General features: G+C 43.8%; 1 protein-coding gene across 1 annotated transcript in view; it reads right to left on the bottom strand.

The window, feature by feature from the left end:
• tenm1 (teneurin transmembrane protein 1) overlaps positions 1–27,388 on the bottom strand; it is a gene marked incomplete at both ends in the record, with an annotated part of 157,259 nt that overhangs the window by 30,776 nt on the left and 99,095 nt on the right. Inside the window, 7 exons of the mRNA XM_079228505.1 lie at positions 9,680–9,912; positions 15,836–15,856; positions 16,628–16,880; positions 18,003–18,146; positions 24,046–24,331; positions 26,064–26,325; positions 26,436–26,555. Of these exons, the coding sequence (XP_079084631.1) occupies positions 9,680–9,912; positions 15,836–15,856; positions 16,628–16,880; positions 18,003–18,146; positions 24,046–24,331; positions 26,064–26,325; positions 26,436–26,555 (1,319 nt within the window). The remainder of the gene's footprint in view (positions 1–9,679; positions 9,913–15,835; positions 15,857–16,627; positions 16,881–18,002; positions 18,147–24,045; positions 24,332–26,063; positions 26,326–26,435; positions 26,556–27,388) is intronic.

The raw sequence follows: 27,388 nt of genomic DNA, 5'->3' as shown, positions 1-27,388 counted from the left end.
ACTGTGCTTCTGCTTAATTAAACTCATCTTAACCATATGCAACATGTGGAAATATTGAGATGCCTTAATATCACTTAATGAACAGATTGTTGGTGCTCCAAACCATCTGGGTACATTTTTGAGTTACTGTAAGCAGCGAAGATGTGGCAGCAGTAAGTAAGCTGTTTCTCCAAATCGCTTTGTCCAATTGTGGTCACCATTTCGGAGTACTTTCATAGTTATCGATGATAGGTCTCAACCAATCTGCCAATTGCCACCCTCAGGCCAAAGCTGAGATAATACTTCGAACAGTAATGCTCTCGTATATCGCAAACTTTTGTCCAATGTTTCTGGCGGACAAGAGAGAACCCGATGGGTGTAATTTGATCAATTTGAGCCAGTAAAATCAGCCACTTGTTGACAGCTGAGTCCTCATTCTGTTTGGAACTAGATGTCTTCTCGTATTCGGCCCATGTCTACGTTTCCTGACAAGCAACCTCTTGTGGGACTGCAAATAATGACTAGAAAGAAGTACTGACCTTGGTATAGTGCAGAAAAAAACATGTTCATACCAGGAGCCTTAGTTCCACAATAGCTTTTTATTTTCTTGTAGAAAGAGTAGCCTTGTTTTTTTTTTTACCTCCTTGTGCACCCAAAGTTCAACTAAATTCACAAATGTGCGGAAGCTAAGGCGGCAACAATTTAGCCGTATGAAAGAACACAGTTTAAATTTGGGACGCTGTGGTCCTGGGCCTTGCCATATCATCTTGCAGGGACGAAGTGTGTGTGTGTGTGTGTGTGTGTGTGTGTGTGTGTGTGTGTGTGCTGGGGAGTCAGACGGTCGGCTCTGAGTGACACACAGAGAGAAGACTAAAGGAGAAATGGTGGATCGTACAGGTCGATGTGAAAAACAAAACAAATCAATCATTTTGTAGCCTATTTTTTTCTCCAGAAAACAAGATGTGAATAATAATATGAAATGCCATTTTACAAACCTCACGTTGTATAACATTCATTTACGTGACGGAGCTCCAAAATGAACTAAGACGGTAAACGACTTCCTATAGGAGAAAGACAGACGGACAGCAGATGGAGAGGTAAACAGTGCACAGACTTAACTGCATCTGAAGCATGTGAAAGAAAACCCTTTTAATATTTAAATAGACTAATGTCATCAGACAGTGGCTGAAGAAGTAATCAGATCTCTTCTGAAGTAAAACATACTTTGTTACAAGTAAAAGTATTAGCACCAACATATGCTGAAAGAAAGCAACCAAAAGTAACAGTACTCCTTTTGTAAAACGGCCCATTGCAGAAATATATATAATATTATTGGATTATAATGAATGATGCATTCATCTTATGCAACTCATTTCATCACTTTAATGTTGTAGCTGGTAGAGGTGGAGCTCATTTGAATTACTGTATGTACTTCTGAGTAGTTTAATCTACAACAAAGGCATAATAATTTAGGACATGTCCATTAAATGTAAATAAGATGCCAGACTGCATAAACTAGCATAAAAATAGAGCTTGTTTATAAAAAAGAATCCCCAAGACCCTCTGCTGTACCCCTGTGTACAGTATGCATTATTTACTGAAACTGATTTACTCATGGATAACAAGGAAATGCAGTTGAATAGGCTTATCGGTTTAACAGTGCTGAGTGAATGGTTTTAAGATTCTTGCAGTTCTGTCGGGGACACTTACATCACATCCTGCAGACTGTTCGGCTGTGACAAAGTCAGCAGTAAAAATACAAACAGGACATCGGCCATGTCTCTGCAATTCTTTCCCCAATCATGGGAGAATTGCTCACCGGCTGGACGAGTCCTCGATGTACGTGTGTGTGTGGTGTGCGGTGTGCGGTGTGCTTTGCTTGATGGCCTTTTACTTGGCCCTCCGGATCTGCCGCTGGCAGCTATATTTTCGGCATTCGTTTTGGGGAAGAAAAAAACAACCGTGGCAGAACTTCTCAATGTGGCTGCTCATGCGTGTTGCACAAACCGTCGCCGATCTTCTAATTATCATGGACGCTGCAGTGAGACAAACAAGCTGTGGTAGAAATAGCATGACCCAATGGCGCCGCTCTCTAATTTGCATTATCATAGAGTATGCTGCTGTTTGCCTTGCTGTGTGATTTATTCATGTGTGTATCATTAATGCAGGAATGTCCGGGGGCAAAGACAAAAGCTCGGTCAATGTGAAATGAAACACAGGAGCGGGCTGTTAAAAATTGCGCACACATAATACACACAGCGAATCTTGAAGCTAAAAAAACCCAGTGTGACTTATCGGATGCCCTTGTTTTGCGAAGCAGTGATCTGTTTAAACCAACAGGAACAGTGATAGTTGACCCTCTGAGAGGGACGGCCGCCACAGGGCCAGTTGAATATGCAGATGAGGTGGGAGTAGATGCAAAACACTGGCTTCTCTCTCTCTTTATACATCCCATTCACTCGTTTTTCTCTCTCTCTCTTTTCCTTCATTCTCGATTTTTCTTTATACATTTCACATCATTATTTTTTTTATTCTCTGTTGTGCTCACTTTCTCTTTCCACTCTCTCTCGAAGCTCCCCCTCTTTTCTCGATCAATTTAATCCGCCCCTCTCTCTCCCACTCACTCAATTTCCTGAGATGCAACATTCTGCACTAAATGCTATGGGAGCCAGAGGTAAAATAACAATGGCATATTCATTCCAAAGTTATAACACAGAGCAGCTGGCAAAAAAAAAAGAAGGCCTACACAGCCCGAGGAGATCTTCTAACTTCTCTGCCGCAGCCAGCCAATACAGTTTTGGGAGGTGGCAGATTCCAGAGAAGTGAAATGCGGTGGCTGCAGCAGTGATGAGGGCTCTGCGATGGCGGGACACCGCCACTCACACGACGCCGCTGCTCGAGTAGAAGCTTTGGGACTGGTGTTTGCCGAGGTAATGGTTCCGCGTGTGGGCTCGCTGACAGCAGCGAATGCTTGATTCACACTGATGAAACAGACTGAGAAAACGCTTCTGTGCACACAGCGGCGTTTGCAGCCATTTCTGTAAACGAGACCGGAGCCCACTGTGTGAAGATATTCATTCGCCTAAGCTGCTTATATGTCAACCATCGGCCAAAACAGATAGTGTACAGCAGGAAGCCTGGCGTGCCGTGGACTGAGGTTGGTGGCCAAGGCATGGGATGTGCCATGTGAAGCGTATTCACCCCTGGCTGTGGCTATTTTTTTCCTTCTTCATTTTTCTTTTTATAAACTCCCTCACCGCTCCACATGCTAATAACCGCGACCAGTTTAAAGCCCACTGCTTCATCCGGCCCCCGTTATCTCAACTCTGATGGCGTGCCTTGCAGCTGTGGCGCCGAGTGAGACGGGGACGGACAAATGTGTTGTGTCTTGTCTGCGTGGGGAATAGAGGGACACGGCGAGAAAGAGAGAAAGGACGAGGGGTGAGAGAGAGAAAAAGGGAGAGAAAGAGGCCGATGGGGCAAGAGGGAGAAATGTGGTGGCAGCATGTCAGCCTCTGATAAGGGCATTAGTCTGCCCCCTGTGGGTCGGAGTGAGAGACTGCCACTGCAAGCACTCACACTGCTATGCACACACACACACACGCACACACACAACACACACTCCTCTCTGTGGATATCAGCTTTGCTGTCTGGGACCAGTCAACAAATAACAGATAAGACCTACACATGGCAAACAACAACCAAACTCCCAATCACTGGAGTCACTCTCTGAACTCTACCGTCCAAAATATACACATGAAACGCAGACAGCTCATATTTACATACACACAACAATTATTTACCAAATGTTTGTGTAAAAAAAGAAGAAGAGAAAAGCAGCCCTTCATGTTATGAACAGAAGGAGTCCAGAGATGCGAGCCAAGGCTGCAGGGTCCTGCGGGGCCGACGCCTCTTTCATGTCAGACATGGGATCCATCCTAAATGGAGCGAGGCCCTTTTATTTACCGAGCTAATTGACTGCAGTAGTGCATGTGGAGCCAACTCTAAACAATGCCCCAGATCTTGTATTCATAAGTGAGTGTTTGAAGGACACAAGATAATCCCTGCAGTTTACGCCACGGAGAGACGATGAATTTGGACGACGACGCACGCTCAACATTGTTGGCGAAATAAAAATTATGGATTACTATATAGCGACCGTTCGCCATGTTGTAATAACATTACGTATCACAGCAGGACGAATGCCGCTGTGTCAACACCGGGGCGCGGGCATGATTCATAGCAGAGAGAAGGAAGGTAGAAAGGAAAGGAAAGGAAAGGAAAAGGGACAAGAGAGGAGTGAAAAAAGAAGAAGGAAGGCTCTAATTTGGATTGAGGAGCTCACCAGAGGACGCGAGACAAGATCAATGCCGGAGAATCACAGAGCCGCAGCTTCAAAAAAAGAGAAGAAAAAGTAACGGACAGATTTCTCTGTGAAGTCTACCACTCATTACCATTGGTAAGAGGGTGCGGGAGGGAGGATGAGAGTGGGCTGTGGCAGATGGATGACAGGGAACCAGGGGCTCCAGGCAGAAATCTCCAGAGCCTTTAAAGGAGCTGGTTAGTTGGAGCACAATGGCCACGGAGCCTGTGAAGTACAGTGAGTCAAAGAGTATAGAACACCTGACCGTGTGTGAACAGGGCCCGTCTTGGGACAGAATATTCTATTACTGTACAAAGACTGAGATGCAGCGCGTTTTCAGGTAGAAGGGCCACGTACGCTGAGAATAACAGTCCTCAGATCATCTGTCAGATTGCGGCAGGAAATCAGCTCCAATCTTGTTTGTCTCTCATCTTCCTCTTTCGCTTTTCATCATCCTTTCCCTCTTCTATCTGTACGAACCCGGGAAGTTAGGGGTAATAAAAAGTTCGTCTATCGAATTTGGAGCTGCTTTGTATCAGTGAAACTGGCGGCGTTTGATGAATTCAGACGCGTCTGCGCCACATTGGTTTAGCCGTGCGGAGATAATCGACCGGCGGCCTGTCCTGTCTGCCTCTGACGTCAGATTGCATCGCACTCACACGCTGAGTGTGACTGACAGGAGACGGGCCGTGCAGGACTGTGGGTGTAGCCTGAGTGACAGGCCCGCGGCCAGATCTCCTGTGCGACCTGGGGACTGAGAGGTGGCCAGGTGTGTGGGTGTGATTGGTGAGGGCGGGGAACAGATTATTTCCTCATACAGGCAGCACATATTTCCAAAAAAGCACATGCTTTTTGTGCAGAGGCAGCCCACACAAGCACACAAGGCCCACCAGACCACACGAGGAAGAAAACAGATGAGACGCATCACAATGCTAGGACATGTCAACGAATGGTTCCTGGTCAGTTCAATGACACTTAGCAAACTATACAGCAACACTTTTTGCATGTTTTCATTCAGTCTAAGTGGTGAAGAGGTGGTTATGTTATAATGGATGAATAATTAATAATAACTCATTAGCCAATCGGACATCATCGCGACATTGATGAATGATAGATACTGCTGTTCCCTCCTCTTCGACCTTGTTCTCAATTCACTCTCTTGTCCTTTTCTCTCCCCTTCATATTCACCGTCATCATATATATATATATATATATATATATATATATAAATATATATATATATATATATATACATACATATGTATATATTTATAGATAGATACTGTAGAGATATTATATTTATGCCTTGTGTAATCTTAGTTTAATCAGTGAGATCACTACTGCTGCAAGCCATACTCATTAGTGCAAGTTTCCCATTTATTTGTGATTTCAACCGTAACAAATACAGCTGAAATGAAACAATGTCATATAAATTAATAACTACCGAAAATATATAAAGCACAGCTAAATGAAACATTGCTCATCTCACTACACTAAACCCATGTTGGTGCCAGCGTCCAAACTGCTGCGCTCTCACACACACACACACACACACACACACACACACACACACACCCACACACACACACAGACACACACACACTCACACACACACACACACACACACACACACACACACACACACACACACACACACACACACACCCCGGCTGGAATCCACACCTGTCAGCTGATAACTAAGGATGTAATGATTAACCAATTTAAAATCGACACTGCAGGCTGAATGTCTCAAATATGTGTGCATTAATTCAAATAGCTTGAACTGGGCTAAAGACTTCTCTGCATTAGAAAAGCTTCATAGGACAGGCGTATTTCCATTTAACTCTAGCACCTACTAGTGCCATTTTCTTTTTCAAGTCAAGGGAAGCCATTTACAACTTACCCTATTAGTCGAGCGATTATTGTCATTTCAATGAAAAGATCATACACTTTTTGTCATGTACAAGGGAATATATTCCTGTATTTCCTTTGCAACCATTTGTTGCTAACAATTTCCTTAAAATCACAGACACGTCGTTCCTCTGCACTGCACAGCTTCATGGCTGTTAAAGCCAGGCTTGTGTGGGCGTGTGCGACTGACAGCTCCCTGTGGGCTTTGTTGCATCCCCTATGCTGGGACAAATTACACCCTTCATGGTACACGGCGGCCCAACTCCATCCACCTTTGACCCGATGCCTCTTTCGCATCACATGGTCTGGGTGGTTGTAATGGGAAATGTTCCCGTGTTTACGACTCGGCTCTGTGAGAGCAAACTGACAACAATTGAGTATTGTATTCATTGAATTTGGATTATTTTGATTGACAGGCACGATATGAGGAGTCCATGTTTGTTCGGTTTGCAGGCACTTCGGTATTATTATTATTAATACGCCAAGTCGGATATATCAGAGCTTTCATTAAAAAGTACGAAGGGAAAAGTGTCATGGCCAGGCGGAGAAGAGTTCATGAGTGAGTCTGCTGCAGCATTGTTGAAAAATGCTGATCGGCTGCACTATGTTGAAACAAAACATGGCGAGGATGCAGGCAAGGAGCCAGCAGAGTGTACTGTGTTGACCCAGGGGCCGAGTCTCTGTCCTTCAATTAAGAGTTCAGTGACATTTCTGACAAGAAGTGGGTTTTCAATGTACAGCAGAAGTTGTTTTTCACAAGCCGAGGTCCTCAAAGCTGGGTTTGGAAATGTTTAATCAGCTCCTCCAGGAACCTAGCATGGTTGAAAGGTGTTTTTTTAGTTTCCTCGGGTTTGTTCCAAAAAGCTCGGTAAAGTGCAGCGCGACCTCCTGCATGTCAAGTTTAAACACCTCAAGCTTCCTCTGAAAAGCATGCCACCACAGACATGAGGTCACTGTGTTGTTGCTACCCTGAAGCTTGACATTAAAGTCACAGTGGTGGGAAGTCATATCCGGCAGATTTTCCTTTCATTCGACACACAAATTCTGGCTTTTGCTGTTTTGTGTGTTTATTGCTCAGACAGAAAGGGTTAGAAGCATTGTGCAAAAACGCTGCAGTGCCCTGCCTCTGCTGAGCCACCTGCCATTGTTGTGTGGGAGCAAATCATCAAAAGTTGCACCGACCTCTGTCAGAAAATGTGTCTCATCACGGTCGCTGTGACCGCTGAGTACATTCCACCCAGACTAGCACACAGAAACAGGGCGCATTATGTGGGGATACATCAGACCGGCGAGTTTGGAAGCGTTGCACCAAAACCCTCTCTTTCCCTGTCACAGAACGCACTCCATCCATACTGATTCGTCCGGGGCAAGTGAGATGAATTGTTCCTTTTTTCTGCCGTCACAAAGTTGCTGGAGCGGAGATATTCAGGAAGGATCTCTGCTGAACCAGACAGTGGTGTCTGATTTATTTTCTCCTTCATTTCATCCTCTTACTTTCCCTGCAGCATGGCCTCCGCCAGGTCACTCATACGCTCTTTCATTAGTTTGGTGTCCGAAAAGGGGGGTGTTTGGTGTTTGCGTAGGGCTCATTCTACTCTCAGTCAGGCCACCGGTGTCCGCTCTTACTGCGTCATTGTTCTTTTAACAATTATTCTGACTCGATAAGACGACTTCAACCGGTGTAGTTTTGTGGTTCGGTTGGCTTCACTATGGCCACCGTTTCACTGCATATAGAGCACACTGGTCTTGTGCATCTCAAACGCGTGCATATCACAGCTTTCTTTTTTTGTGCATCGGTGTATTGTGTATGTATTTTCTTCCCACCTGGAGCTTCTACATCTGATCTGACAGCAGCCTTGCTAACTGTGGCGACTACCAGGCGGCTGAATAATGACAGGCGAGCCGATGTTATAGCGACGACTGTGGAACATAGCGGTCGGGATCAGTGAGCGCTGAAAACTGTTCAGAATAAACTGCATTACTGGACAGATCTGGACCGCAGTCTGTGTATTGACTTTGTATGCAAAGACCTCATTTTGACTCGCTATAGCGAGAATAGAGCAGGTGCGACTAATAACGTTAATGATGGCCTCATTCCACAGTGTCCCAGTAAGCCAGCATGCACAATACCAGGGTCCCGAAACTGGAACACCTGAATGGACTGCTGCCATTATTACCAGTTTGAATAGTCACACCTGTGTTTTCCCTGCTGTGACATGGCAAAGTGTCTGCTTTGGAAAAAAGGTCTTGCAGTACTTTGGCACAAATGCAGACAATTTGCTTTCACAATTATTATTATTATTATTATTTTTAAAGGGGAATCACATGAATACTGCAACGACCTTTGAAAATAAAAGATAATCACTTAAATTGGATAACTGAAGAGTGGAAACATTAGTGTTTAAATCAATTCATATAAAAAAAAGGAAGTAAACGCTGATGACAGAGCACAACCAGCATGAATCCATCAATCCGTCCGAGCTGTTGTCAACAGCACGGGCTGCCGGTGGGGATGTGTGGGGTGTTTTTGTGGCAGAACGCAGTGGGGACCTTCAACCAATTAAACATCATTGTGCATGTGCATATTCGAAAGCTCACAGTGAAAGTGACATTTTACAAATTACATGAGAAGGAACGCTGTCTCTTTAGTCCAAACACAACACAGGAATCCATCATAACATTAATATTTGTGCAGAGTTTGTGCAGAAAACTGATATTCTATATCGACATATTTGCATTTTAAAAAAGTGAAGAGAAAGTCAGAGCTGTAATTTAGAGAATACATCTAATCACACTTGAGTTTTACTATAATTATCTTTCTTTTCTGACAAAATGGAACATTAGTTCTCAGTGCTTGTTATATGATAATTAATAATTGGTACATAATTCCAAAATGTGGGGAGTGGAAAGAATATTTCTGAAGAAGGGCAAGAATCGAGTAGGTTTCTGATTTTATAAAACAGCAAATGCCCACAGGAAGGACACGTATAGAGGTGGACATTATACTGTATATATATAAAATCACACACGTTGTCTTACAGCTTTGGGACTGGCTTGGATTGATGGATGTGAAACTGATTATAAATGTGAAAACAATACTGTCAAATAAAAAGAATGAAGAAAAACCAAACACTCCCATGTGTTTGTCTTCCAGGAAAAAGATAGATCTAGGGCCCAAAAATATAATTTTTATGACATTTTCAATACTGATTCTAAATGTATTGCAAAATGAGAAATGTGAGACTTTCTTATATTTTTTTATGAAATTGAGAAAATTATACATTATTCCAAAAGTCAGTGTGATGAGCTGCTTCAATACCTAAGTATTGACCCTCAGAAAACGAGTCCTGGACCAGGCCTCCGGCTAGGTGTGCCACATATCAGAACCAGAATCAGAAATACTTCATCCTTTAGAAGTTCTCCTACCTCGGGGGTTGTTGAGTGCAGCTTCAGCGGCCTTCCTGCCCTCTCCACAGTGGTTCTGGTCAAAAGGCAGACACTGCTCCCCGGTGCCGGCCACCACCTCCAGGTTGCGGGACGGATCTTTTGGCTGTCCGAGGTTCCTCACCCGGTACACCCGGCGGCTGCTGGTGTCAGACACGTAAAGCACCTCCCCCATTGGATCCATGGCCAGGTAGTACTTATGAGCGGGGCTGGCGCTAGTGAGGTAAAGTGTTCACAGTTAATGAGGAATTCAGTGAGAAAGCAAAGATAGTTTAAATGGTGGCAAAGGGACATTTCTTTCAATGACATACGGTGTTCCAAAGAGCATTTAGTTTGGCTTTTTAGTAAATTATTTTTTTCTCCTTACTTACCCAAAGCGACACAAACAGTGAGACTAGCCTACTTCAGTAAATAATAATAATAATAAGCGGCATTCATGACTAGACAGCACCATAAATTGAAGAAAAGGCATTTAGAGGCAATCAGGTCATCCCAGTGAAACACATTCGTGTGAGAGACTCTGGGAGCGGACTTGTTCCTGTGCTGGAACAAGACTAATGTCTTCCAATTTAAATAGCACAAACGCCCACGTTACTAGTCTCATTCTTAGGATTGTGTCTCAGGATGTTTAGCAAGAAAAAATGTTATTTGGGATACTACTTTAAAAAGTATTCAACCAACAGTGTTGTCTCTACTAATTGATAATCCCATGCAGCCAAACCGAACTAATCTCAACACATCTTCCAAACGCTACGATCAAACCACTGTTTGTGTGTCAGTTGGAAAATTCACCCCACAAGAACTGTAAAAACCTCTTCCACAGAGAATATAAACTATAGAATACCACATACTGAATAACCCTGAGGCCTAGAATATGTTCTGTATGTCGAAGCCATCATGAAGTAATTCATTTGTTTATGGTAGATCTATCCACAGTAACAATATAACAATATGTTTTTTTTCCTTCTATTTAAATACATAAAAACTCTTAACTCTATAATAAACCTTATTTCTTAGGCTTTAAAAACTAGTAACTAGAGAAGGCAAGAACTGTGAAGTCTAACGGAATTGTGGTGTGAATGCTGTGTGATGACAAGCTGATGCCACACGCATTGCAGGCTTTAACACTTTAATAATACCAATAATGTATAAAAAGGGCATTCACACTTACTACAGTGAAGGAGTATACTTTTAATATCAGGCTGGCTCCTTTATTCTCTATTTAAATAAAGACATAGAGGAGACTAGATGTCAGAGCCAGTTCAGGGTTTAGTAGTATATATACCCTATAGTGTCAGTACAAAAGCCGCAGTGTGCAGACAGCTATACGGTTACTTACAATAATGCCAGAAAGATTGTATTTCTTTTTTCGAGACATCCAAGATTTTACAGTGGTTGTCACATGTTCGGCAGCATAAATGTGCCCGCATGTCAGGAAGCGATAAGGACCTTTATGTGTAAATGTATGTGTAGAGCGGATACGGTGGAAAACAGCATAATACGTGCATTCATAAAGAAAAAACAATAAAAACCAAAGGCTGCGTCCTTGTACCATACCTCTGTGATTTGATACCACTGTTGTGCATATTGAGAAGAGGCTATGCTTTAGATTTTCATGAGTTCTATATTAATAGTGATCGTTGTAAAAACGTTGTCTTTATTGGTTCATTTTTTATCTTTCGCTACTATTGCACACGGTCCAGAATAGTAATAAGCGCAACTAAACTGAGAGCGAGAGGAAAACAGGAGAGACAATAATAGGGAGAAACGGATAACATGCAACAAAGGTCCGGATCCAAATTAAACCCACAACATTCATACAGCCAAATTTGTCCCGAGCCGAATGAGCCATGCGAACACGTAACGGTCTTTTGTTCCAGCGGTAATTGTTGGTTTACGAGAGGTGAGAGTGGACAAAAAACAGGAAGTTCGTTCAGCGTCGGGCTCAACAATACAACATGTTGTGTGGAGGAAAAGACCATGGGACGGTCTTATGTACTTTTCATATTGTAACACTAAACCTCGGGCTTTAGAACGTACACCATGAACACTGACTTTATTTACCCTCATGTCGGCTGTGAGCCGTTCTCCGTGTAGGATGCAGAGAACACTCGGCTTTCTTCTGCTATGTACATTATAGTCTGCAGGTCATTCATTACAGAAAACCTTTTGATATTGTCAGGGTATTGTTGTGTATTGTTGAGACTTGAACATAGGGAAATAATGTGAGGGAGAAATCATAACTAATCGAGATCAAAGCAAATACTTTATAAAGTGAAATCTAATGTCAGCTGTTCTGGTCAAAGGCTTCCTGCCAATTAAAACCAAAGATACACTGTTACAGCGTTCTTTTTATTTCATTTCCTCAATTTAAAAAAGGGAAATTCGAATGTCATGAAAAATATCGAGAGTTACGGATGAAACTACGGTTCTATAAATCCTGGATGACGGCCAGAGGGAGTGCTTAACACTGGATGACGAAGAACGGTCAGTCAGGATGAAATAGAACTCTTACATCATGCTTCTGCATAGTCTTCCTCAATTAGTATGTTTACATTTTCTACAGACATGTCCTTTTTTGGGATACAGTAGTTTGCTCTGGACAGTGGATGTACACTGTGAGGCTATTCCGTCTATTCTAGCCTGAACTTTCTCCCAGCCCAGACAGAAACACAAACCAAAGGAACACTGCAAGGTTTCTGTCAGTCATCTAGTCCGTTAAGTGCATAACTGTTTACAGAGCTCTGCACTGAACTGCACATATATAATTTAAACTTGATCCTGAGAGAGTTCCTCAGAGCTCCAAAGTGTGCCACTGCTCTGTGCATTTTTTATATTTGTCGGGCCTCTTGGAGCTGCCGTGGGCGTTGCGCGGCGCATATGGCTGATTACAAATCACCTCACCTGTCTTTTGCTCAATTAGATGCTCACGGCTCCGAGTACATTTATTTATCCAGTGGAAGGGAAATGAACAACAATAACTACCGGAGCAAAAAGAAGAAAAAAAAATCTGCCCTTGTTCCCTCCACATAAAATAAGAAAACAATGATCAGAGTTGATAGACGTTGTGATCTCGCTGTTCCCGACTGTCTGTGTGGATCGACCGTCTGGGCTCTCAGATAATATTGTCGAGGACCTCCTCCCGTATTTGCTTTACTCCTCGCTCAAACTCTTGACGGGGGAGAATAGACAATGGTTTTTACGGTGAGTACATCCCATATTGTCTCTCCCCTCGGAGAACACCTTGTTTTGAAGCCTCGTCGGCTGATAGGCACTTTGCCGGGAAAGAACGCAGAGTGAAAAGCTTTGAAAGTCGAATATGGATGAATAATTAATGCATTTGACTTGGGAGAACAATAGTATGGAATAAAAGAGGAACATTAACATGCTTCTAAAGGCAAAAAGCTGGTGCGGAGGAGGAAAACAGGAGGATACAGGAGCTGAAGCAGAAGCCTCCAGGGTGAGGAAAGGGTATCCAAAGTGCCTTCAGAAGAACGCCGTTGCTCTACGCTACACCTGTGGTTCCTAAAGTAACGCAATCCGATGTTCCCCCCGCAGCGCTGTGGGATTAACCGTGCCCCTTTAGTGATGCCAGCTGTCATGTCCCAGGTGTGTTCCTATGAGTTGATTTTATAAAAGTTGATATAACAGCATACGTGACAATATCTTTTATCATACAGTCGATACTTTGGTTGGGTTCAATATTTTCAACGAACACTTTCTAATGTTTATCTATCTATTTGAATTGTTTGCAAGCTGTTTCCACATATTCTAGCATGCTAACTAGTTTTATTCACTCTCAGGCCCCGTCTACACGGATATAGATATTTTGTAAAGCGGATATCTTTCTCCATGTTTTGTCCTCTCGTCTCGTATATCCATTTTCGTGACCTAAAACTATGATTGCGTAATCATAGTTTTAGGTCACGAAAGGCCTTCTTTGGTGCAGATTCTCAATAACGCCGGTTACTTCGTATCTGTGTGGACATGTAAAACAAAGCTTTCTAGGAAACAAAAATGTCATTTTAAAAGATATATCTGTATACGTGTATACAGGCTCGTGTAGACAGGGTCTATATACACTCACCTAAAGGATTATTAGGAACACCTGTTCAATTTCTCATTAATGCAATTATCTAATCAACCAATCACATGGCAGTTGCTTCAATGCATTTAGGGGTGTGGTCCTGGTCAAGACAATCTCCTGAACTCCAAACTGAATGTCAGAATGGGAAAGAAAGGTGATTTAAGCAATTTTGAGCGTGACATAGTTGTTGGTGCCTGACGGGCCAGTCTGAGTATTTCACAATCTGCTCAGTTACTGGGATTTTCACGCACAACCATTTCTAGGGTTTACAAAGAATGGTGTGAAAAGGGAAAAACATCCAGTATGCGGCACTCCTGTGGGCGAAAATGCCTTGTTGATGCTAGAGGTCAGAGGAGAATGGGCCGACTGATTCAAGCTGATAGAAGAGCAACTTTGACTGAAATAACCACTCGTTACAACCGAGGTATGCAGCAAAGCATTTGTGAAGCCACAACACGCACAACCTTGAGGCGGATGGGCTCCAACAGCAGAAGACCCCACCGGGTACCACTCATCTCCACTACTAATAGGAACAAGAGGCTACAATTTGCAAGAGCTCACCAAAATTGGACAATTGAAGACTGGAAAAATGTTGCCTGGTCTGATGAGTCTCGATTTCTGTTGAGACATTCAGATGGTAGTCAGAATTTGGCGTAAACAGAATGAGAACATGGATCCATCATGCCTTGTTACCACTGTGCAGGCTGGTGGTGGTGGTGTAATGGTGTGGGGGATGTTTTCTTGGCACACTTTAGGCCCCTTAGTGCCAATTGGGCATCGTTGAAATGCCACGGCCTACCTGAGCATTGTTTCTGACCATGTCCATCCCTTCATGGCCACCATGAACCCATCCTTTGATGGCTACTTCCAGCAGGATAATGCACCATGTCACAAAGCTCCAATCATTTCTAATTGGTTTCTTGAACATGACAATGAGTTCACTGTACTAAAATGGCCCCCACAGTCACCAGATCTCAACCCAATAGAGCATCTTTGGGATGTGGTGGAACGGGAGCTTCGTGCCCTGGATGTGCATCCCATAAATCTCCATCAACTGCAAGATGCTATCCTATCAATATGGGCCAACATTTCTAAAGAATGCTTTCAGCACCTTGTTGAATTAATGCCATGTAGAATTAAGGCAGTTTTGAAGGTGAAAGGGGATCAAACACAGTATTAGTATGGTGTTCCTAATAATCCTTTATGTGAGTGTATATTTGTGTATTCTATTTCATCTAATCAAATGAGCTGCTACACAATCTTTGCCCTCAAGCATCTGTTGAAGTACCAAGTTGGGAAGAAATTCATCACAATTTATGCATCACAGGCGCATTTTACATTCTCCCACTTGCAGACACATGTACACACCCACACATACAGTACCAACCATAAACACACAACGGGTTATCCTTTTTGCATGCTTGGAAACTTTGGCATGCTGGAGATATGGCGTCTTGAAAAATCCTCTCTCGGATAAGCCCTCTCTGTCTCTTATACAAAAACACCTACAAGCACACACACACACACACACACACACACACACACACACACACAGACAATTGGCTTGATATAAACCTTGATAACGGCGTACACACACACACACAGACCCCGTAACATCTGTCTAATCTTATGTCGAGCATGGCGTACGGAAATCGGACCACCGTAGATGTCGAGGCCTCGGGCTTTTAGCCGCGGCTCAGGGAGCGAGTGAGCCGCTGCTACCTCAAAACAGACTCCCAATAATCCCCTAAAAACATGAAATCCATGACATTTTGGCAGATTTCCAATGTACAAATGTAATATCGCCTCGTGAAATTTAAATGGGGGATTTGATAGATCTGACTGCAACCTGAGTTTATGCAGCTTTTCTGTGTGGTCTGTTTGTGGGAAGAGAGGGAGAGTCAGGTCAATGCAATTATGCAATGTGCAGCACAACAAACCAAGACGAAGGGCTGTGGGGGATTTCGCAACATGTCCTACTCTTGACACGTGTAATTTCTGTGCATGTGTGTGTAGGAACATAAAAGGAGGTGTTAATCACTAGTTCTCACCTGTGTCGGGTGTCCCGGTTCCTGATAATAAGCCATAACGGAGTGTTTAAAAAGGAGAAAAGAGAAGGTAAAAAAAACAATCATTTATGATGCTAACGAGAGTCACTCAGAATTTCATAGGCTACAATGAGTCAATTTTCCCCTCATAAAATGGGATTAGGGTTGATTTAGAAGGCTGTATTGTTTCACATTAAATATTTACCTAAACAGGAAGCTTTTTACCATTTCCTCCCAGAGGACAGGGAAGTATCAAATACAGACACTATGAAACCTTCGTCTGAACCAGAAATATTAGTCAGAGATACAATAATAACAGAGAATGAGAGAGTAAAGTTACATAAGGAGAACACTTTACAGGACAAATGACTGTGCAATCCCATCGAGATTCTACGCTTGAGAAAATACAGAAATAGAGAATGTAGCGCCTGCAGCACAGTAGGAGATATCACCGTCATAATCCACGGCAGAAGGCAAAAAATATCTTTGTTTCACAGCAGAGACGTTCACATCCTTAAGAGGTAGATTAGGGCTGTGATGTCTGAATCTCGCGCACTCTGCTTTTGCATGAAGACAACCTTCAGAACGTATTCTGTTGAGATCAAACAGATCACAACCGCAGATGTCAAACCAAAGCTAATGCCATACTAACCCACATCCGCTGAGCTAATTTGGTTCTAATTGTGCCCGAGTCAATGCTCAAAATCCCACCGCTTACTACCCACTGTGGGAGATCCCTTTCCAGATCAAGTCTACAATTATCACGCGCGTACGCAACGAGACCAGGACTCTCACTTGAGCTCCAGTATGGTCCTGGTGTATCCGTCGGGATGAACCCTGCGGATGAAGTTGAAGTCCCCCACGTAGAGGGAGCCGTCGGGGCCGCTGGCCAGCGCCACGGGGGCAAACAGCATCATGTCCCGGGCGGCGCCGCTGCAGCTCGGACCGCAGGGGACGCTCCGGTAAAAGCCGTTCCCCATCACAGTGCTGATGACAGGAGGCTGTTGGGAAAAGAAGACGTTCTCTCCGTTTCCCTTGTGAAGGATTCCTGTGGAGGGGAGGAAGGAATGCGATAAATACCTTAAAAAGGCCCCGACGACACATTTCTATCGGCTTCTCGCTGCGGGTGATGGGATCCTGCATGAGCACAATATTTAATGCCAAAGTTTGAACCGTTTTGGCTATTTCACATGACAGATTTTCTGTATTTTTCTGGTTTTAGGTGGGTTTGGAGTCATTTGGAAAACGGTGTCACTTGCTTCTCTGCGCCCGAGCAAATATTCTAAAATCGGATATATATTCGAATAGTAAAAAAAGAATTTATGAAAAAACAACCCCCAGCACTACTGCGACGGTCTGCACTGAATGTACTGCATGACATTAACTGAAGATAAAGTGTTACGTTTTTACCCAGAATCCCCCCTTCGCTCTGTGATCCGATTCCACGCACTGACGCCGTCTCCGCTAAACGTTTGTCAGCAGCAGCTCCTGTGGAGCCGAGTGGACAGCAGCTCTGTAACCTCCACCTGGCCGCCTGACAGCAGACGTTTACTGAACTGAAGTAGTTTTCATGTTATTGATACATTTATTGGGTTTCCCCGCCCAGTGAGGGAATCTGTCTGTAGTGAAAAAGCCTCTGGGACAGTTGGGACACGGTGCCATGTACATCAAGCGGGAAAAAAAAAGATATTTGATGTTTTTTTAAGAAACTATTAGAACGTTATTGTTGACAGCCCTCCTCTGCACCAATCAGGACTTTGCAATGTTTTCATCTAGATGTGATGTGGTTGCTCAAACCACACACGCGCTACCTTGATGAAGCACATTTAGTAAGAACTGTATCATGCTATCGGTACTTGAGTAAGGGCTTCAATAATATCTGCATTTATTTAGTTGGTTTGTTGGCACTAGGGATGAGGAAACCAGAACTTCTGCATTTTGATATCTTTAAGTTAATTCAAAAGACAGCAATAGAAATACATCTCAAACGTGTTATTTTTGACATCTTTGTCCTTCATGAATGAAATAAAGCAAACTAAGTATATATGTATTTATGTAGATGTAGATATTGTGTAAGGAGTGTTGTTTCCTTAAAAATACATAAAATACATTTAAAAATAAGGTTAAGTGTGACAAAAACAAGACACAAGTAAATCATTTTTCCTCTCACCACTGCGTATGTTGAGGGCGTGGTGCTTGTCCAGAGACCATCTTCCCAGGTTTGAGGGGATCAGTTCAAATCCCTGCATCAGAGCAGTCCTCCTCTCCCATTGGATGAAGCCAGGACACGCCTCGTACTCGTAGCCGACAGACACTGGAATGCACACACACACACACACACACACACACACACACACACACACACACACACACACACACACACACACACAAAAGAGGGCTCAATGTTACTTGCATCAAAAAACCACGTTCTCTTGACCCGCCGTGTCTTAGCATGTTCAGCAAAATGTCTGTGTGTGTGCATATGTGTGTGTAGCACAGAACATCACAGCCAGACTTTAAACGCGAGCATCTCTCGCAAAACTGTAGCGTAATGAGTGGTGAGACGGATGAAAGGCCTCGGGCGAGACCTCATCAGTGTGTGTGTTTGAGAGGGATCAGTGGGAAGTGGAAGTGTAATCAGGAGGAGCTCGTCTTCATGAAGGAGCCCTAGAATTAGCTGCTCGGCCTCTTAGTTGTAATGATACGCTGTGCAGCTTCCCACTACAACTAACGACTATCAACAGCTTTTTTTGTGCCATTTCAGACTTGGAATACGTTTTTAAAAAAGGCAGCAGGTGATAAAGCTGTGGGAGATTTGAGAAAACATGTAAGCACACAAAAATACACACTTAAGTCTTCAGCCTTTTTAAGAAGTGTTGAATTTTTGCAGGGGGTGGAGGGGGTGTACTTGTTGGCAGCCAGTTGCTTACTTACACTTTCAACAGATGCAGTGCAACATTAGCATCCATTTCGCCTCAAGTTTCTGGCCGACAGTCAAACATAAGTCCACTCTCCCTTTGGTTCCCAAATATCTGGCTCTTTAGCAGCTAAAAGTGGATTCATTATTTATTTGTTTTCCTTCCTTTGAAGTGAAACCCGCTGCCTGTTGCGTCTAGACAAAAAAAAAACGACAATAGTTTGCGGACTGTAAAAAAATACATACGGTGCGCTGAAGGTCACTGAAACCTTTTCCGCGGTCTCATCGCCACGAGTTACCCTTTTCAAACTACACTCAGTGGTTTAATCATTTGTTTGTATGAAAATATTGATCAGCGCTGCTTTAAGTAAGTCCTTTATTCCTACCACATGCAGAGTTTTAGATTGCTGGTGAGCAATGCTTTCGTTTTAAAGTCCTTCCATCTTAAGGAACCTGGTCCTTCTCTCTCTCTCTGTTGTTCTCTGCTCTCCGTCAGGCGTTGGGATGGAGACTGGTGCTAATACAAAGCAACAGTCCTCAATCTAAAACATTTCTCCCACGCAAAGAATGCAAAAACACTGTTTATACGAATGATTAAAGTAGTATGAGAGTTCAGAAAAATGTAACATTGCTTAATTTAGGATAATGATATACCGAACAGCTTACACGTCTGACACCAGCGTGCGAGCGGAATAGCTGTCGCTGTCAATCACTGATCTCTCTCTTTACTTGCTTCATTGTGAACCAACGTGCCTGCGAATCGATGGGCACTCAAGGGGAACCGGGGAGCAAAGCCAGAATAAAGACCAGTCGAGGCGGCGGAATACCCAAGTAGGACGCTCACATTATGTACCAGCTCAGGAGATTCCCTTAAAGAGAAACTCTCGGCAAGGCGCACGGGGCCGACTTAAGTTTTCAATTGTGGTACAATCGATGAAGTGATTTGGGAGGGAAAATAATGGGTGATTTGGGACAGTGGGGCCCAAAAAGAAAAGGTAAAGTGTTGGACAAAACTTCTTAGTCCAGGAACTATTGCTTAATTACATCCAAAAAAGGTTCATTTGTTTCAATTGTGTGTGTGTCTTACGCTCTGATAGGCCTGTGATCTTGAGTTTTTGAAGGGCAAAAACAGTACCGAGAGGCACTAAGTAGTCAAATACACGTGTCTTTAAAATGTAGCATACTGTGGGATACTTCTGTTCCTTCAAGTCACATTGCACCCCCCTTAAAGAACCCCTTTCATGGCCTGGAAACCAATCCATCCTTATGAAAATGCATCAAAGGTTGCCATAAATACATCGCCGTCAGCGGGGACACTGTGGCGTAAAACGAAATAAAAAGAAACAACCTACAATAACGCTGATTTTATTTGAGGAACAAGGCTTTTCCAGGACAAAACGGGCAAAGCAATCTCAAAGGGACAGTGTCAGTGTTTTGAGAACGGCCTCACAACCGAATATTACCGTGGCTATAATACAAGACTCGACACACACGCGCACACACACTCTCTCTCTCACACAAACAATACCCATGCACACGATAATACATGAATGCACACTCAATATCTCACAGGTGAAAGCTTTCATTCCCCTCTGCTGAAGCCTCAGGCAATGTGTTCACCCCAGCAAACAGAGCATGATCTCGCTTCCTCTTGTTCTCGCTGGCTCTGTGTGAACACATGGAGTGTGTGTGTTTACGTGTGTGTGTGTGTGTGTGTGTTGACGCGCACACGTGTCAACGGATGCCTGTTTGTGTTGTTGTGCCAACAAAGCGCCGGGATGGATTAGCGCAGCAAGGGGGCATGGGGGAGGGGCTGAAGCTGAAGCCGCTAATATTTAGTGACAAATGTGGTAATCTAGAAGAATAAACTTTTTTTTAAATCTGACATTACTGCCTTCCCCTCAGCTAGAAGTTTAGGAGGCGCTACATTAAGTTGCTGCACCCAAATAACAGCCCAGAAAATGCACTTAAAGCATCAGCTCCATGGGAAACAAGGACAAAGTATCCAGTGAGTCTGAGGCACATTCAGTGTCTTTAGTATTATGGTGTACTGGTGTTATACATGCTATAACATATTTATAGTCATAATAATAATACTTTCATTTTATATAGCTTTTTCCTAAGTAGTCAAAGACGCTTGAGTAAAAAGATCTTTGGTTACTTTATTAGTGAAAACGCATATATACAATCTTTTTTGAAATCACACAAAATCCCTGTATTTCTGCTTTGCTCGTCTTTCCACTTTTATTTACGTTTTCTTCAACAGACACAGAAAACAAAGTTTTATTCCTGTTAATGCCACAACAAGGAATGAACTTTCCTTCTCTTTAGTAACTATTTACATCTGAAGGCAACATCTATCGGTTGCATCTGCAGCCTCTAACTGGAGCTGTGGCTCAGCTCATCATCATCCTGCTGCAGAATGACCACACTGCGCCCGTGTGCACGGCAAATCTGTCCTTTCTGTTCATTATTCTCCTGCAAATAAACAGGCGGGTTGGTGCTAGACAGCTTCATGAAAAATTGTGGATCACTTAGAACTTCTCTCTCCGCAAATAACTCCCTCAGGAGGACGGACCGTTCCGGCCAGTCTCTATTCAAAGCCCTGTGTAACCCGGGGAAACGGCTGCCTGCTGTTGAGCGAGCATCGCCTGAATACGTTATTAATTCTAATACAAGCTGCGGAGATTAGAGACAGGTTAGGGATTTTTTTTTTTTTGGTGTTGTTCCCGGAAACAAAAGACTGTCTTTTTTTTTATATGCCGATTTTATTCGTGGGCCAAAAGCAGGATTTCATTTACGTCGCAGGATGACAATGTTTGTGCGTCATTATCAAACATTCAAAAATAACAACCAAAAAACTTGACCAGGTGTAACATTGTACTTTCGCTTTGTTTACGGCACTACCATGGTGTTGATCCTCAGATGTATTATATGGATCAGTTTGTGGACAAATAAAAAACGCGCACTATTACGCACGAAAAACAAGTTGACCCCCCGATCGTCAACACGTCCGGCTCAGTGAATCCGATGCCTTTGCCGGTTTATCCGAGCGGCCGTGTTCATGTTTGAGACTCTGCAGACAACGAGTTTCCTCTGAGGAAGGCTCTCCCCGGGACTCTCAAATGGGGACGGCTCGCTGTTCCAAAGGGGATGAAAGAAGTGACTGTGATCGTCCAGGATCGTCTCGACCTCCGACGCACCCACCTCTAATTCGCTCTGATCACACCAAACGGAGCCTGGCCACGGAATTACCCAAAATGTGTTTGGCACCTCCTGATGGGCACCTAACCACAGTCACCTGACTGTGATCGGGGCTCTGCTGGGTTCATGAAAACTAATCCCTCTGCGTCCTCCTTGAGCACGCAGAGCAACAACAAACCCACCGACGAAAAAAACACATTTAATATTTAACCTGCCGTGATATTTTCCCCCCACAACTTTACTATGTTTACTTTTCCATGTAAGCTGCTGCACAAATGCACGTATCCAGGCCCTCTGAAAATATGTTCCTGCGCATGGCAGGAAGTAAAGAGAGGGAAGGACCGGGGCAAACATGGGTTGAGAGGGGAGAACAAGGGGAGGGCAGGAGGGACGACTGGACAGAAGCAACGGGGGAGATCAGAGGGAATGGAGGGAATAACAAGCGGGGAAGGGAAGAAATGGGACGAAAACGCAGGAAAACACAGTGAGGGTGGGGGAGGAGGCGAGGGAAGGGGGTAAGAGGGTCCAGAGGGGAGGGAGGGAGGGATTTGGTTCAGCAAAGCAGGGCAAAAAAATAAAAAATACAAAACAGGATCATAGGAGTTGAGAAAAGGTGAAAGATCAGGAGCGAGCCGGAGCAGATGAAATGCAGCTCGGGCAGATAAGGAGTGGAGGGGATGGATCAGGAGGAGAGAAAGCCTCGGGCGGAGAGATGCAATCTTTGTACTAGACCATACACTCGAGTGGACAAAGCTTCTTGTATGCCTGCCATATCTCAGCGCTTATGGAAAGCTCTTTCTCGCAGCTGCACTGTTTGTCTCCAACCGTCCACACCAAAACAAAGTGGCTAAACACATCAACATTAAATCCAGTATGTCTTTTTTTTCTGGTGAGAGAGGACATTGGGGAAAAGAGGGTCATCAGGTGATATCTTTACTCCAGCCATCTGCCGTTCCGGTCTCTCTTCTCCGGACAGCTCCAGTCCACTCTGCTGTCTGCCTGAAGGTCCTGGAGATACAGAGTCGAAACCGCTCGCTGTTCTCAAGCGTTCTCATAGATTATCATGACTAATGACGATTGAACTGAAGTGGACACACGTCCTTTCATTCTGGTAACTCTGCAGTTGTCAAACCCGCTACTAAAGAAAGTAGCACTGAGTATTTACTATCGGGGACAATCTCCAATCTCTCCCTTCCCAGCGTTAAAGCGTCCATTAACAGCAGGCTGATCACTTCCTGAACGGTCACTCATTTGCAGGACGACTTCCAATCAGGCTTCTGTGCAAACCACAGCCGCTCGAAAGACGTCAGAGTTGTTTGGGGGAATGAAACAGTTTTACGGCTGTGGTGTTTTACGGCCCTGGTGACGCAGTTGATTAAAACATCGTATTGTGTGGCGCGTTAACACCACGTCTCACTCACTCCTTCACACACTGATGGCAGTCCATCAGGACTATCTCATCATTCGTACTCCACAGGCACAGCCTATTTGGGGTTAAGCGTCTTGCCCAAGGACACATCGACATGGACTAGCGGAGCCGGGGATCGAACTGCCGTTCCTGTGATTGAGCAACTGTCGCCTACTTATTTACTTGGTTTGAATCCGATTTGAAGAGAAGACGTTTCACTGGCTCTCTCAGCAGTGCTATGTATGTACATACTGAGCTGTGCAAGTATGTTTTCCCATTAAAATCCTGAGCCCCGTTTTAAGGAATAGATAAATATCTTTTTTTTTGGGAGAGATGCTCATTCGTTTACTTGTTCATAGCTGAGTGAAGATCCATACCCCTCCCCATGTCGGTGCATGAAATATGCAACGAGAGCAAACAGCTAGCCTGTCTCTCTTTTAAAGTGTACAACTCTTTCCATTAACACCTCTAAAGCTCACTGATTACTAATGTATGACCTGTTTGTTCAATCTCCACATAAACAGAAGAAAGAAGACAGAGAACAAGTGGATGGATTCCATGGGAAGCGAGGAGGTTACCACACACACGGCCTTAAACCATAAGACCGCCAGGACCCCCACCTGCATGTTTTCCTCTTTAAAATAGAAAGAAGAAAACTCCTCTTGTATTTTACATTCTACCTACCAGTTGCGTGAGTGAGGCCCCAGACCTCCTGGCCATAAATATCAGTCTTGTTCCAGACCAGCCGGTGGACCAGGCCGGGCCCGGCGGGATACCAGCGCTGGTACAACCTTCCCTGGACCGACGCGCGGACATGCACCTTGGAGAGACCGCCCAGTGGGGAGATTGGGGACAACAGCGAGGGAGGTGTGAGGAGGATTCTGAGCAGAGAGAGGTAGCCTGCGGAACGGGTGCTCAAATAGCTCAGCTTCAAAAAGGCTCCGGGGATTGAAACCTCCTCCTGCACCGCCTGGGGAGAACGAGAGAGGGAGCAGAGCGAGAAGTGGAGAAATTATATGAGAAAGAAAGGTGTTGCATCATTACTTTGTTTTCTTTAATAATGAGCTGACAGGCGGGTTCAGGAACACACAGCTCGCACAGTAAAGTGCAGGGAGCACACCGAAGACATCACGATGAAGAATGTTTTCTTGAATATTTCTTTTTTAAACTGAATGAATGATGATGATATCTGTCCGCATCCATGGGGGTTTTCTTTTTAAAGAAAATCTATATATCCTAAATCCTTATAAACTAGCAAATAAAAAGCCATGCTCATTTCTCTAATACACAGTAAACTAGCTGCTGCAGCAAACATGGATTCATCCCGGTATTTCGGTATTTCTCTTGGCTGGAATCCGATACTGTTTGAGTACCTTAAATCAAATTATCCCTAAGACGACTATCTCCGGCACATTTTTCCTCTGAAGTCTAAAGGCTTAGGTTCCATTTTTTTACACAGGTGAACACGGTGGGCGTTACTAAGCTTACAGGGAACACTAAGTACTGCTCTTCCAGTTCTTTTTTTTTTGATGCCTTGTTTGTCCTGAGGTGTTTTTTGTCATGAGGATAAGATGTTCCTTCATTTTGACTATGTGTTCATTCCCAATCTCATCGAATTTAGAAAAATGAGCTTGAATTTGTGCAGATGATGTGATGTGTAAGCAAAAAAGCACTCTGCTTTGCCACAAAAGGATCGTGTTACCAAGGCGCATGACATTCTATTCAGTCTATCACGTGTCCAGGTAACAAGAAAAACAACTCTCTGTGTCCCGGGAATTTTAGTTGGATCTGAAATGAGGTCGGGTTGAGGCTTTGGTTACTATAAAAGCAAAAAAAAATGTTAAAAATGTCACGTCGGAGGGTAAATATATAATCACCAGTCTGACCTCCACACCTGACTTTCAGCCACCTAATTTGTTTTTGTGGTGGGGAAGAATAGGGATCGAGTGCTATTTTGCATTTTGCTCATTCCTTATTTGCATGATGCAAATAGGAATTGAGCTACATTTGCAAAAACCCAGTGAGACCAGGCTGGTTTGTTGGTGAGCTGTAACAAATTGAGCCGGAACTTCCTTCTTACTGCCTGTCGTCTGTAGACATGAAGCATTGCGTCGTTACATTTTGTACAGACTAGTGACGACGTGCTGGCCTCTGCCTGCACATCCCTGATGCTGAGCCACCCCCTGTAGCGACGTTCATTTTGTTTATTCAAAGTTTAATAATACTGAACATCCGGCAAGCGTCAAGTAGATCGGACGGATGGTTCTTGATGTATGCAAAGGACGTACCAACAGAGATCACTTGCTTTGTCATTAGACTTTCTGATTGTTTGTTTTGTTTGTTTGTTTGTGTGTTTTATTCAGGCGATCATTCCAATACAAAACAATCAAATCAGACTGAAAAGGTATAGGTAGAAGCAAAGAATGCTTATATATTCCTATCCTAAATTATTATTATCAATTAATTTGAAATAAAGAAAAAAAAATTAATAATCTTCCATATACACACAGTTCATTCACACTTCTAACCCTCAAAAATTGTTTTATAAATAATCTTTTTGAAAACCAAAAATGGGTTGACCATTCTTACATCCATTTTTGCGTTGTTCCATAATTGAACTCCTACAATAGAAATGTATCTTCTTTTAATCCCTTTTTTTTTTAGCTTTTTGTACAATAAATTGTAGTGAGATAGTTTCGTACCTGCAGCTCCGGCACCGCCGGCCCCTTCTCCGCACACGCTCCCGTGTATCTGGGGAGCGGGTAGGGCAGGACCAGCGGGTAGGGACTCAAAACACTCCGGATGTCACACGTGGGAGTTGGGGCTTCCTCCCTGGACATGGTCACCTGATCCAGAACCAGGAAATTGTTGTTTGGCGTCCAGATTGTGCGCGTCTGCGGCAAGAAGGGTGGGCGCTGGAACATCAGGGTCATAGACATCGCGCCCAAGGTCACCAGGTCAAAACTAGAGTCGAATGACAATGAGACAGAATAGGATCGGAGTGCAAGGGAAATAATTAAAAAGAAGCAGATATTTTTCTTCTTTTCTCATATTTTGTGTGTGGATGTCTGTACCTTCCATCCTGCCTGCTGATAGTGTAACCGTACTCTGGATGCTGGGGGAAGGTGATGTTGACTCCAACCAGAGGCGAGCCGTCGTGCAAGGCGACGCTACCTCGAATCACCGCTACCCGGCTGGAAAAAACACAGACAGGAATCCGAGAGAGAGCGAGAGAAAGAGACACCAAGAAAGGGGAGAGATGCCTGGTTTACAATGATAGAGAACATAATGACTGCATTTATTCTTTAGCGCAAAAAAGTACGCCAGATTGCCAGGATACAAGGACCGTAAATATAGCTTCACCCACGGTAAAAGCTTTCAACACTCTGTCACATAAAGAAAAAAAACCTCCGCAACATGTTTATATTACAGTGACAGTGGTACCTGCAGCAGAATGGGCTGAGTTGTTCTTTAAATAGACCTTCAACTATCAGTCACATCTACACTATTTTGAAATATCCATCTTGATTTTGCAGGTAAAGTGTGAAATACACTCCTTAAATCTGGAATAATCGTTGCACTGGTCAAATGAAGACAGACTGGGCAGAGCACCTGTGATGTACACACACAATACACACACACACACACACACACACACACACACACACACACACACACACACACACATTCATTGACGGAGCCTATCTGTTACTCCAGAAGAGGGATAAATGAAGGACGGCGAGGTTTCTCCGGGTGACTGCGTTGCCCCGTTTGTTACTCCTGTCCTGAAAGCTGCCATCGATTTCTTCTCTGAAAAACTGCCACATAATTAATTTATTTGTTTATTCTACAAGTGAACCGGGACACACGCACTTTGCAATTTTTTAGAGAGGCATCACTTCTCGTTTGCCGAACCGAACTTTCTAGGTCATCATCTCGCCGGTGATGTATATTTCCTCTGTTAGATGGAAGTGAGAGGCCGCTGAAAAATTAATGGGGACACCCGTATGACTGGTGAAACCGAATG

This window comes from Taurulus bubalis, assembly GCF_910589615.1.
Source record: "Taurulus bubalis genome assembly, chromosome: 13".
Taxonomy (NCBI): domain Eukaryota; kingdom Metazoa; phylum Chordata; class Actinopteri; order Perciformes; family Cottidae; genus Taurulus; species Taurulus bubalis.
The sequence above is the reverse complement of the archived record's forward strand: the minus strand, read 5'-3'. Positions and strand labels throughout refer to the sequence as shown.